Here is a 12,676-nt window from a genome sequence, read left to right on the forward strand (position 1 = left end):
ATGGGGCTCTGCTACTGCCACCGCAATGCCAAAGGCACAGTCAGAAGTTCCGAGGTCACTACCTGGCTGAGCACATTCATGAAACCTAGGCCTGGACCCTGCCAGGCAGCAGGGAGGGGCCTAGAGGAAGAGGTCAGCCAAGGTGGAACAGGAGGGGAAGGTAGCAAGCAAGCAGGAGGGGGACAATGACTCAGAGGAAAAGAGTGAGGCTGAGGAAGAGAGTGAGGGCAAGAACAACCAAGAGAGTGAGGAGGGCCCTGAGAAGGAAATGGAAGATGCACAAGAAAAGGAGGCAGAGGAAGACAACCAAGGAGAGTCTGAGGAGGGAGGAGATGCCACCAAGGCAGAAAGCCAATTTCACCCAGAAATAGAATAGGAAGCAGAGAGTGCCCCAGAGGAAGTGTCCAGACCAGGAGCTTGATTTGAGCCCTAATTGCTAGAAAGATAGGTAGCTCATCTGTTTCCTGTGTCCAGTCATTGAGGCTCACCAGGGCCACCAGCTCTCCACTCTAGGTGAAGCCTTCAAAGAACTAAGAGTAAGTATTAGGCATTGAGAGAACAGGCCTAGGGGTCAGAACAGCTGGGTTTCAATTCAGATTACCTAGCAGTGACTACATGACTTGTCCCTCAAAAGCTGGACTGTTCAACTGTTGGGAGCTGTTCTTATTCACAGCTTTTCTTTTTGGTTGAACAGCTTTGAGAATCCCATGAAGGTATGGACTTTAACCTGAGAAAAATTATAGTTTATCTATATAGTATATATCTAGTATATCATTTTATATATCTAGTGTATCATTTTATATATCTAGTATATAATTTCTGAAATATCAGAAGCCTCTGGTCTCTGGATCCCAGGCAAAGCAATCCTTGAAAGTTTTTAACCCCACTTTGGGCAGTGTAAAAATCATCACCATTGTTAAAACTAGTGCCTTGACTGAGAGTTCTTGATAAGGGGATCTCTGCCTACTTAAAACAGGAAACCATGATTTTATCAAGTGAATCCAAGGGGTGATTCCTCCCTAGGGTAATGGTTTTCATAATGACTTGATGTGTGCCTTGGATTGCTGCTTTTAGGTTCTAGGTGTGTGAAACTTGGTAGGAGAGTAAGAAGGCCAAGGCCAAATGGGGGTGGAAATGAAAGTTCTCAGGTTCTCTCTCTGGCCTTTTACTTATCTTGGACCTTGCTGGTACCATGAAAACAGTGTTTGGCAAGCTTTAGAATTTGGTAAACATTTGTTGAAGGAATGAATTTGCAAATGTATTTGTATTATGGATTTTTACAACAAGAGAAACTGCTGTTGTTAATCAAGTTGAGAAGTTTGTGTGATTAGCATTTAGTGATCAGCACATTAGTAAATGTCCTTTCATGATGGCTTTTGCTCCCTAAGCAACCATAGAGTTGCTGGCATTGGGATCCGAAAAATTGTTCTAGTACTGGGAATTGCACCCAGGGGAGCTTTAACACAGACACACACCCCAATTTCTTTGATTTTTTTATTTTGAGACAGAACCTTGCAAATTTGCTGAGGCAGGCCTCTAACTTGTCATCCTCCTGCCTCAGCCGAGTTTCTAGGATTGCAGTCATGTGTCATTGCACCTAGCTGGATAACAAATATTTTGATAATGAAGATCCCTTGTATTCCTATTATTATTTTAAAGTACACATTCAGAAAGTGTATAAAAACATGAACAGTAACAATTATAAAGCAAATAGTGATATAACCTCCACCCAGGGAAGAAGTAGAATACTAGCAATGTTGACACCACCCATGTCCTTTTCCAGTTACATTCATCTCATCTGAAAGGAAAGTGACCACAACACTCAGAGCAACCAAGAGATCTTCATTGCAGCAGTGCAACAGAGGAGAAAAGAGAAAGAGGAGAGAGAGAGAGAGAGAGAGAGAGAGAGAGAGAGAAAGCAAGAGAGATAGCAAGAGAGATAGAGAAAGCAAGAGAGATAGCAAGAGAGATAGAGAAAGCAAGAGAGAGAGGGGCCTGGCAGGAGGGAGTTTTTATAGCCCAAATCTAATGAGGTCTCTGGGTCTGCAAGCTGCCTTGTTGGCACACAAGGGGGTTACGTGTTCGGCCTTGAGCAGGGGGCTGAGTGTTCAGCCTTGAGCAGGGGCTTGGACATTTGGGCTTGAAGCAAACAGGTGATAAATAGCCAGACAGAGGGTTTGAGTGACCAGGTCACCCTGCAGCTAACTTTGTTTGGTATGCCCTGCAGACAGCTCACTCAGCCTGTCCTGCACCTAACATCATCCATTCTCCTGACTTTGGGGTAGTTTCCTTGCTGATCTTTATACTTCTACCACATATGTATGCCTTCCTAAATTTATTTTAACTTGACACTATTGGTCTTATTTTTTATTATGCATTGTTTTGAGTTTTGCTTCATTTTTTAAACGTTTGTGAGATTCCTCAAATGAGTTGTGGTTCATTTTCATTGCTGTATTGAAGTCCATTTTATGAATATTCCACAGTTACTTATTCAGTCACTGATGAAGATTTTTGGAGCTTTGAACTGTTAAAGTGTAGGTATAAACATTCTTGTTTATGAGTTCTGGTATATGGTTACTTGTATTTTTAAAATGGTTGATGAATCTAGGAGTGAAATTGCTGAGTCACAGACCATTCCTATCTTCAGTAGTATTAGATGCTACCAACTCTTTTCCAAAGTGGTTGTACCAATTTGCACCATCATGAAGAGTATGAGTTCCTGTTGCTCTATATCTTCACCACCTCTTCCTATTGTAGAGTTTTTATTTTTGTCAATCTGAAGGGTATTTATTTAATGAATGGTATCTTATTGTGGTTTTCATTTGCATTTCTCTGGTTACTATTGTTAGAGTCTATAAACAATGCTGTATCAACGTATACAAGTTGCTCGTCACCCCCCCAGCTATTTTGCCCAGCCAGCCGGGCTGCGGCATACTATGATTTTGAGAATCTTTTGTATTTCCTCTTTTTGTGAAGTACTCAGTCAGGTCTTTTGCATATTTTCAATTAGATCATATATCTTTTTTTTCTCATTACTTTACAGGTGTTTCCCATGCATTTGTTGTTTTAATTCTTTGTGTTTTATATGGGTTTCAAATATCTTCTAATTTGTGTTTTTACTTTAAAAAAAAAGATTGTTCTTTGAATGAAGATTTTAACATGCTAAAATTTATCAATACTTTTTGTTTATGGTTTATGCTTTTTTGATCTTATTCCACTTAATTTTTGTTTAATGGAAGTAGAGGTCCATTTTATGTTTTGCTTCATATGGATAACCAGTTGCTCTAGCAGCATTTAAGAACACCTTTGGCCAGGTGTGGTGGTGCAATGACTTTCAAGGCTGAGGCAGGATATTTGTAAGTTCAAGGTGAGCCATTTAATTGGATCTTGGTTCAAAAAAAAAAAAGGCCTGGGAATTTAACTCAGTGGTAGAGCGCCCAAGTATTCAGTCCCCAGTATTTCCCCCAACCTAAAAAATCGCTTTATATACTGATCTGCTGTGCCATGTGTGATATATCAAGCATTTGTGAACATGTTTCTTGGCTCTTCTTTTCTGTACTGTTGTAGTATATTTCTGTGTGAACAAGATGTTTTCCAAGCTTTTAAAATCTGGTAGAGCAGATCCTTCTACTTTGTTCTTCTACCAGAGTGTCTCAGTCAACCTTATTCTTTACATTTTGTAGAACAGAACTATAAAACATTTTTTTAGAATTGTGATTTATTTTTTAATTATTTATTTGTTTATTTATTTATTTTTGCATTACAATTCTTATAAAACTTTTTTTTCAGGACATTTTGGGCATTTTTTAGTATTGTTTTGAATTTATAAACCAAATAGGGTGAATTAATACCATCACAATAAGAAGTCTTTTGATCAATTTCTTTAGATTTCACTGCTTCACAATAATATATTTTTTCCTGAAAGATCCTTTACATTGTGAAGTTTATTTTTAGATATTTCATAATTTTATACTATTATAAAATGTTTTTAATTTTTTTCTAATTATGTATAGAAATTTGATTAAATTTTATATTGGTTTTTATATTAAACTATCTGCTAAATTCTCCTACACATTCTAATAATTGTAGAATTATTCTACACACATGATCATAGTATCTGTGGATATGGACAGTTTTTGTTTCTTTTCAATCGTAATACGTTTTATTTGCTTTTTCTTGCTTCACAGTTCTGGACAGGATCTTCAGACAATGTTGAATAGATGTGATAGTAGATATTTTGGCTTTATTTCTTATCTAGGGATAATTTAAATTTTACAAATAAGTGTGATATATTTTATAGTTTTTAATAGACATGTTTCATCAGATTAAGAAGGTTCCCTTTCAGTCCTAGTTTGCTAAGTGTTTCTTAGATATTGAATATCAAATGATTTTTCTGCATTTGTTGGGGTGATCATTGGATTTTACTCTCTTACTATGTTAATGTGATGAATTATATTAATTGACTTACTTTTTATGATTGATCTTAAAATCATAATATATTCACATATTCCTGAAGCCTCTGCCTCTTTGAAATAATGGATATTAAAGCTTCTGAAAATCTCAAAGGCTCATTCAACCCTAATATCTGGCATTTTTTTCCTAATAATTCCTGTGGGTGTTATTATGTGCCCAGAGGCAGGATAGCAGAATGTTTAAAGAGCACATTTTCTAGAACTCAGTTGTTTGAATGCTGTTCCTGGCCATGTCATTTATCAACTGAGTGACTTTGGTAAATTTCTTAATCTCTTTGCACTCAGCTGTAAAATGTGAATGTTGCTATATATACACCTCCTAGAAGAATTATACCTGTAACATTCTTAGAACCATGATAGGCCTTTGTAAGTGCAATGTGCTAACTTCTAAAGTTTTTATGTTTATGTCACTCACTTGAATGAAGAATTTGAAAGCTAGAAATATAGTTCATAGCTTAACAATTGAAACCAGAAATAGAAGCCATTTAGCAGAAATAATGGTTTATCTTTAAGGCTTAATAATTTACACAGATCCAAGATGAAATGAGATAGGACTAATTAGCATTATTTTAGCAGCCATTCACTGAGCAGTTTCTGTGCCCTTAGTCTTGAGTACTTCTAAAACATCCTTGGTAACTAACTCACAACAATGTGACTGTACTTAATACTATAGGACTGTAACTTTAAAATGGTTTAAATGGTAAAATTTATCTTTCGCATCATACAGTCTATTCTAATTCATCCTCTCAAAATGCCTATGAGGTAAGTATTATTTCTATTTTAAGTGAGAAAATAGACTTAGAGGAATTTAATAACTTGCCCAAATTCCCCAGTTAGTGTGCTGCAGAGATCTGAAGGCACTTCTGAACACTTCTGCAGTATGCTCCTCAGAGGGAATACCCTGACTGCTGTGAGGCACTGTTAGAATGGATAAGGTGGAAGACGTAGCTGCGGGTGGCTGTGGTGGTGGCGTCCAAGATGTCGACCAAGAATTTCCGAGTCAGTGACGGGGACTGGATTTGCCCCGACAAAAAATGTGGAAATGTAAACTTTGCTAGAAGAACCAGCTGTAATCGATGTGGTCGGGAGAAAACAACTGAAGCAAAAATGATGAAGGCTGGGGGTACTGAAATAGGAAAGACACTTGCAGAAAAGAGCCGAGGCCTATTTAGTGCTAATGACTGGCAGTGTAAAACTTGCAGTAATGTAAATTGGGCCAGAAGATCAGAGTGTAACATGTGTAATACTCCGAAGTATGCTAAATTAGAAGAAAGAACAGGATACGGTGGTGGTTTTAATGAAAGAGAAAATGTTGAATATATAGAAAGAGAAGAATCTGATGGAGAATATGATGAATTTGGACGTAAAAAGAAAAAATACAGAGGAAAGGCAGTTGGTCCTGCCTCTATATTAAAGGAAGTCGAAGATAAAGAATCAGAGGGAGAAGAAGAGGATGAGGATGAAGATCTTTCTAAATATAAATTAGATGAGGATGAGGATGAAGATGATGCTGATCTCTCAAAATATAATCTTGATGCCAGTGAAGAAGAAGATAGTAATAAAAAGAAATCTAATAGACGAAGTCGCTCAAAGTCTCGATCTTCACATTCACGATCTTCATCACGCTCATCCTCCCCCTCAAGTTCAAGGTCTAGGTCCAGGTCCCGTTCAAGAAGTTCTTCCAGTTCGCAGTCAAGATCTCGTTCCAGTTCCAGAGAACGTTCGAGATCTCGTGGGTCGAAATCAAGATCCAGCTCCAGGTCCCACAGGGGCTCTTCTTCCCCACGAAAAAGATCTTATTCAAGTTCATCATCTTCTCCTGAGAGGAACAGAAAGAGAAGTCGTTCTAGATCTTCTTCACCTGGTGATCGCAAAAAAAGACGAACAAGATCACGGTCACCTGAAAGGCGCCACAGGTCATCTTCTGGATCATCCCATTCTGGTTCCCGTTCAAGTTCAAAAAAGAAATAATGTATTAAAAATTACATCTTAAAAAAAAATATCCAGTACAGTGCATGAAGCATATTTTTTAAGAAGTTGATGTCTTACTTGGTCAGAAGTGCTAAATCTGCTAGTAGAGGTGCATGCCTTTATTGCTTTTCAGAATAATACAACTGTGTTTATTTGTGAAATTAAAAGTAAATTGCATTTTAAGCCATAATGTCCCAAAATAGATGGTCTATTATTCATTATTTACAACCATTTGCTTCATTTAAAACCATCTCAGCATAACAAAGTACCTTTGTTTCCTAATTTAAATACTTATTTCTAAATATATTCTGTCTGTTGGCTAAGACAGGATTAAGTAGGCTTGCCTGTACTTTGGGCATAGAGGCAAGAGTGGTAAACTCATTGGAAACAACCTTTTTAATGTTATTATTAACCTATATCAGAGTAATTCTTACCAGGACAAGTTTAAGTTGTAAAGCAGCCTACTGGAAACTTCTTTATTTGAAATTCGCTATGCTGAGGGTGCCTTAGAATCATTGTCTCTCTTTATGCAGCTTCACACCAGTTTTGCACCACCACATTTATGCAAAAAGAATCTTGTGATTTGAAGAAGGAGAAAGGTGGTGTTCATTTCCTTTATGAACCATATTGGGGCAAGAAAGTCCAGTTCATCTGTTCTCTACTAATATGGTTGCCTGATTTTTTTTTTTTTTTAATCTCAAAATGTTTGTCTCAAAAGTTTAAGAGGCTTTGTGTGATATCCTTTAAAGATCTAGTATCAAATATGATAGGGTAGAAAAGGCTAAATCATAGTTAATGAGCAAATTAAAGAAAGCTTTTGAACTGTATATCCCTTTCAATGAAAGACCAACAGAGACATTGTGAATTCAAATATTTGCCTTGATGTTTAAGCACATTACATAAAATTTTCTTCTGGATAACAAGTGAGTGCTTATTTCTGCATGATATAAGCAAAATTTTATTTTTTTTCCTATTCACTTGAAATAACTTATGGCTTAAAATGCTCTTAGCGTTTTGTTTCTCAGAATTAAAATCTGGTCACTTGAGCTCTATTTGGTTTTCTGGTTTAAAAAAGGTTTCTCTTAACAGTGTCTTCAGTGACAATGCAAGGTAAGTATTAAAGGAAATCAAAAATTGTGCTTGGGGGCTTTTTGTTATGGGATACTGCTTTTGTTTTTGTTTCTGTTTTTGTTTTTTCTTTTTCCTTAACATTGTCTGCTGCAATTTAAATAAAATTTTAAACATTTTAAGGTATTTAGTAGACAGACCAAACAAAATTACATTTGTTTTTATTTTAAAGTGAATGTTTTTCTCTTCAACCAATCTAAAAACAAAATACCTTATGTAGAAATATTTTCATAATATTTTTACTACAAGCTTTCCCATGTTTTTTATGTCTTAATTTTCCTTGCTACGTTTACTATAGGTTGCACAAGAATTTTACTCTCTTGTAATTGTGCCTCAGACTTTTTGGAAGTCCACCTTCTAAATTGCCCAGATGATGATCTAGATTCTACATGTTACATTGGTTTATTCTTGTGCTCTCTTGTATTTAAAACTTTGGCTGTACTAAGCAAACGCAAGGTTATAAATTTAGCTAATAGGAGTTTACAGACAATTCAGATGATTATGATTTCTTGGTTTAACTGAGCTGTACTAGTTCATTTCATAAGGAAATGATGCTGTAGACAAATGTAAATAAAGTCTGTGAGTCAAGCATCAAAAAAAAAAAAAAAAAAAAAAAAAAGAATGGATAAGGTGTCTAATGGTCACAGGACTATGTGGTAGATGTAATGAACTAAAATTGAGGGCTTGTTAGAAACTGTGAAGCCATTTATTTGTATGTAGAACTTCATTCCTTGATTTGCGAATGTGACTATATTAATAAGGATGTATTTCACAAGCCCTAGACATACACAGTGATTTATCTTCCTTTGGAATTTTCTATTAGAGGTCAGTTAGGAGTTTTTGAATTTTGGTAATGAAGTATATTCATTTTTATACTTCCTACTACCATAAAAGTTAATATTCCAGATGTTACAGTTGACCTCTGAATTTTAGTTCTTCTGATTGCTGATTACAAGTGCTATACATATTTGGTTTTCATTTGGTGTTGAGAGCCACAGCTGAAGGGGCCCCAGCAAACTTCCAGCTGCCAGCAAACTTCCAGCTGCCACCTGATGATTGGCTCACAGCAGCCCCAGCAAACTTGTAGCTGCCAACTGATTGGCTCCTCTGCGGTGATGATCATTGGGCTGTTTCCCCGCCCTTTCAGACCACGGAGCTGCTCATTGGGGGACTTTTTTTGGCTCTGCTCACCAGACCCAGCCAATAGTCCTCAAGAGCAGGAGGAGTAGGGGAGGTTGAGAGGCTTGTGGGAAGCCGGTGGTGGCAGTTGGGCTCTGAGGGTTTTTCCTGAGGAGCTGTGTGGTGTGGTGTGTGTGTTCTAAAAATAAAGTTCATTTCTTATGACAAGTGGCTCCTGAATTGTGCCCAGCCAGACTGCGGCAATTTGGCATTTTAATTAGTATCTCTTTTATTTTCTTTATTAATAAAAGAAGTGTCTAAAAATGCTTCTTTTTTCCCATTGCACTTTGGATATCATTTTAACTGGTTATCATTTTCATTGTATTGCTATACTTGAGGCAATACTCAGGAATAATCACAGAAATGGATTTATCTCCTATTCTGCCAACATTCTGACAAAGGAATTTCTTTAACAGTTAAAATTATCTTCTGTGATGGATACTTTTTTTTTTCTTTTGATACTGGGGATTGAACTCAGGGACACTCGACCACTGAGCCACATCCCCAGCCCTATTTTGTGTCTTACTTAGAGACAGAGTCTCACTGAGTTGCTTAGCACCTCACTTATGCAGAGGCTGGCTTTGAACTTGGGATCCTCCTGCTTCAGCCTCCAGAGACACTGTGATTATAGGTATGTATCTGCAGCCAGCCCTTTGTTAGTTTTAAAGTATTATTTCTTGAAAAATATGGCTGCTTTGGCCCTATTGTATTTACTTATTGGCACTGTCAGTTAACATTTTTTTTACCTCAGTTTAGTCAACCTACCAATTACTGTGGCCTCACATCAACTTTCTATCCCCATTCTACCAACCTGCATCTTCATCAGTGCCGTAGCTCACCACTACCCTCTGTCCTCAGCTGTCATGCCTGCTAGCTGTGCCTCCATGTTCCTCAGCCTCCAACCTCATCATTCCACATTGTTATTCATTCAGCTGACTGATCTGTACCTCCATAACTCACCTCTCACTCTGCTGTGTCCTTAGTCACCACCCAGTGGTTTACTCTCTGCATAACTCCCAAGGCCTCTCATTCCTTAGATTCTTGTATCTAAGATTCTTGAATCTTAGATTCCTTAGATTCTGGGCCCTCTGACCTGTGCCTGTGTACAGCTCGTGATCCTCCTCACTGCCACCTCTCCAAGCACTATGCTCACTCCTGTAAACCACTAGGGGAAGGAGAGGAAGTTGTTACTCTCATTCTCACATGAGTGCACAGTACAGGTTACCAGAGGCTCAATTGTGATCATGCCATCTCTCTGGCCATGAATGGAATGTGTACTTGTATTTTCATGTATTTTAAAATGTTCTCAGTTTTCATTGCTAATGTAATGAATAGCAATAAAATGCACATAAACAAAATTTCTTTGAGATCCTCAATAATTTTAGGAATATATAAAAGGTTCATGAGATCAGAAAGTTTTAGAGTCACTGTTCCATATGTACAAGAAAAAGATTTTTTTAAAAAGATAAATATTTGAGCCAAAGACAGGCAAGTCATTTTTAAAAAATTTCTACAGATACACAGTAAACATAACTAAAAAGTGTAGTTTTCTAATAAAGACGTGAAAATAAAAAGCAAGATACTATTTTGCTTATTTATCAAATTGATAATAAAAGTATAATAAATAGCTGGTTGAAAGGCATTTTAGCAGAATAGATCAGAAGCTTATGCTTCTTTTGACTCTTTTTGGAAATATGTTCTACAGAAATTATTGAATTATTGTGTCTGAAGAGTTAATGTATTTATCATGTTTTGTTTTTTGTATAATATTAAAAATTCAGAAATTTTCTTGTGGTGAGCCGCTTCTGCCGTTTCTGCAGATTATGGTCGCCATTACAAGATGACGCTGGCTCCGCTGTGGTCTGTGACAAACAACTCCTTATCTGGGAGAGTTGGCACATGATTTTTCACCACCCTGTGAGAAAGCTCCACGCGGCAGCTTTGCATTGGGGCTTGGGATGCTTTATTAAGGCTGGGAGGGGCATCCGAGAGAAAGAAGAAGAAATATCAAGGGCCTGAATAAACTGCTGAAAGAAGATTCCTGAGTTGCGTCTTCCTTGCGGGCAAGGGGTCGCGACAAGTGGTGCCGAAACCCGGGAACCAGAACTTTCAACAGTCAGGGGTGGTGCACCGGTTAGTCCCAGGTAAGTGGGATCCGCGACCAAAGCGGGGTTAGTCCCAATAAGTGGGATCCGCGATCAAAGCGGGGTTAGTCCCTAGTAAGTGGGATCCGCGACCAAAGCGGGACAGCTCCTCTGTAATGAAAGAGAGAGCCTTACATTTTATTGCAGCTGCACTGTGTACTTTCGCTCCTACTTTCGCTTTCTTTTTTTTGTGCTTCCTTTGTTGTTGTGTCATGGGTGCCGCATCTTCAAGTCCGCTTCTCCTGGCCCTAGATGGCCTGTTACGTTCCAAGGGACTGGAAGTGAAACATAGTACTTTACAGAGATTTTTACAGAAGATAGATATCGCTGCACCGTGGTTTGCATTTTCGGGCAGCCTTACTGTGCCTAGTTGGGATAAATTAGGCAAAGATCTTGACTTTGCTTCTGAGCAGGGCATATTAGAGGGTGGGGTGATACCCCTTTGGAAAATGGTCCGTGGTTGCCTTACAGATGGTAAATGCCAGGAAGCTGTGAGTGAGGGTCAAGCTATTCTTGAGCAATTGCATGAGGAAAAATCTGAAGGATCATGTAGTGAAGTGGCAGAGAGTATTAAAAGTAACAGTAGTGAGAAGGCAAAAGAGCCTGAAGATAAAAATAGGAGAAGGCTCTACCCAGACTTGACCGAATTAAAAACGCCTGAGAACACAAGCGACTCAGAGAGTTCTGAGGACCTTGATATATTGTTACAACAACTACATAAGATAAAAATGAAAAAGAAGAAAAAGGAGACACAGGGCACGCAGGCCTACTGTAAGAAGGGGAAGGGAGTTAACATTGGTCAACAAAACTCTGAGGAGGAGGAGGTAGAATATCTAGAAGAAGATATGGTGCCGATTGCCCCACCTCCGTATGTGGGGGGGAGCCAAGGTTCCGGGAGATCTTTTCATGCACAAGTTTGGAGGACAGTTAATACAGATATGGGACTTGCATACCCTGTATTTCAGGACAATAACAGGGGAAGATATCATGAGCCTTTAGACTTTAAGATAATTAAAACCTTGGCAGAATCTGTCCGCACTTATGGCATAGATGCCGCTTTCACTCTCACTCAGGTGGAGGGACTTACTAGATTTTGCATGACTCCCTCAGATTGGGCTAGTCTAGTCCGCGCTTGTGTTTCCCCAGGGAAATATTAGGAGTCCAAAGTTGGCTGTTTAATGTTTCTGGCAGTACCCAAGACTCGGAGCGAGGTAGGAGGCTTAAAATTTCTGCAAATAATTCACAATTATCTAATGCTACATTACCCTCCGCAGCAGTCCGTCTCCAATCTCCGTTCCTGTTTCTTTTGGCTAATGTTACATTACAGGGGATGCTTAATTGTTCTAATATTACCTGTTATTTGTCTGAGTGTTGGAATGGCTCCTGGACTATGGCAATGGTTATGAAATTTCCAACCTTTGTCCCGATCCCGGTTACTGCAGATCCAGAGTCTTTTCCTATTGTTGAACTGATTAGAGCCCGTAGAGATTTTGGAATTACGGCAGCTATAGGGACAGCTGTGGCGGTGTCTGCTGCTGCAGCAGTTACAGCTGGAGTAGCCATGGCCAGCCAGGTACAAACTGCTGCCACTATTAATCAGGTTATTCAACAAACATCCACCATACTTGAATCTCAAAGTAGAATTAATCAACACATTTTATCTGGGATTCTGGCTGCTAATCAAAGGATAGATCTGCTTCAAGCTCAAGTTGAGGAATTGTCTGACCTAGTACATTTGGGTTGTGTTGATCAACGTGCACATTTATGTATAACCTCTGTCAG

The 12,676-nt window shown here is 38.4% G+C and overlaps 1 protein-coding gene across 1 annotated transcript; it reads left to right on the top strand.

The window, feature by feature from the left end:
- Positions 1-5,416: 5,416 nt before the first annotated feature.
- LOC124106638 (zinc finger Ran-binding domain-containing protein 2) lies at positions 5,417-8,159 on the top strand. Its single transcript, XM_046464269.1, has one exon. The coding sequence runs from the start codon at positions 5,451-5,453 to the stop codon at positions 6,441-6,443; it is 993 nt and encodes a 330-aa protein (XP_046320225.1). The 5' UTR covers positions 5,417-5,450; the 3' UTR covers positions 6,444-8,159.
- The last annotated feature ends 4,517 nt before the right edge of the window (positions 8,160-12,676 follow it).

Source organism: Marmota monax, unplaced genomic scaffold (assembly GCF_021218885.2).
Source record: "Marmota monax isolate L192 unplaced genomic scaffold, Marmota_monax_Labrador192_F-V1.1 WCK01_AAM20220418_F8-fsc00921, whole genome shotgun sequence".
In the NCBI taxonomy this organism is placed as follows: domain Eukaryota; kingdom Metazoa; phylum Chordata; class Mammalia; order Rodentia; family Sciuridae; genus Marmota; species Marmota monax.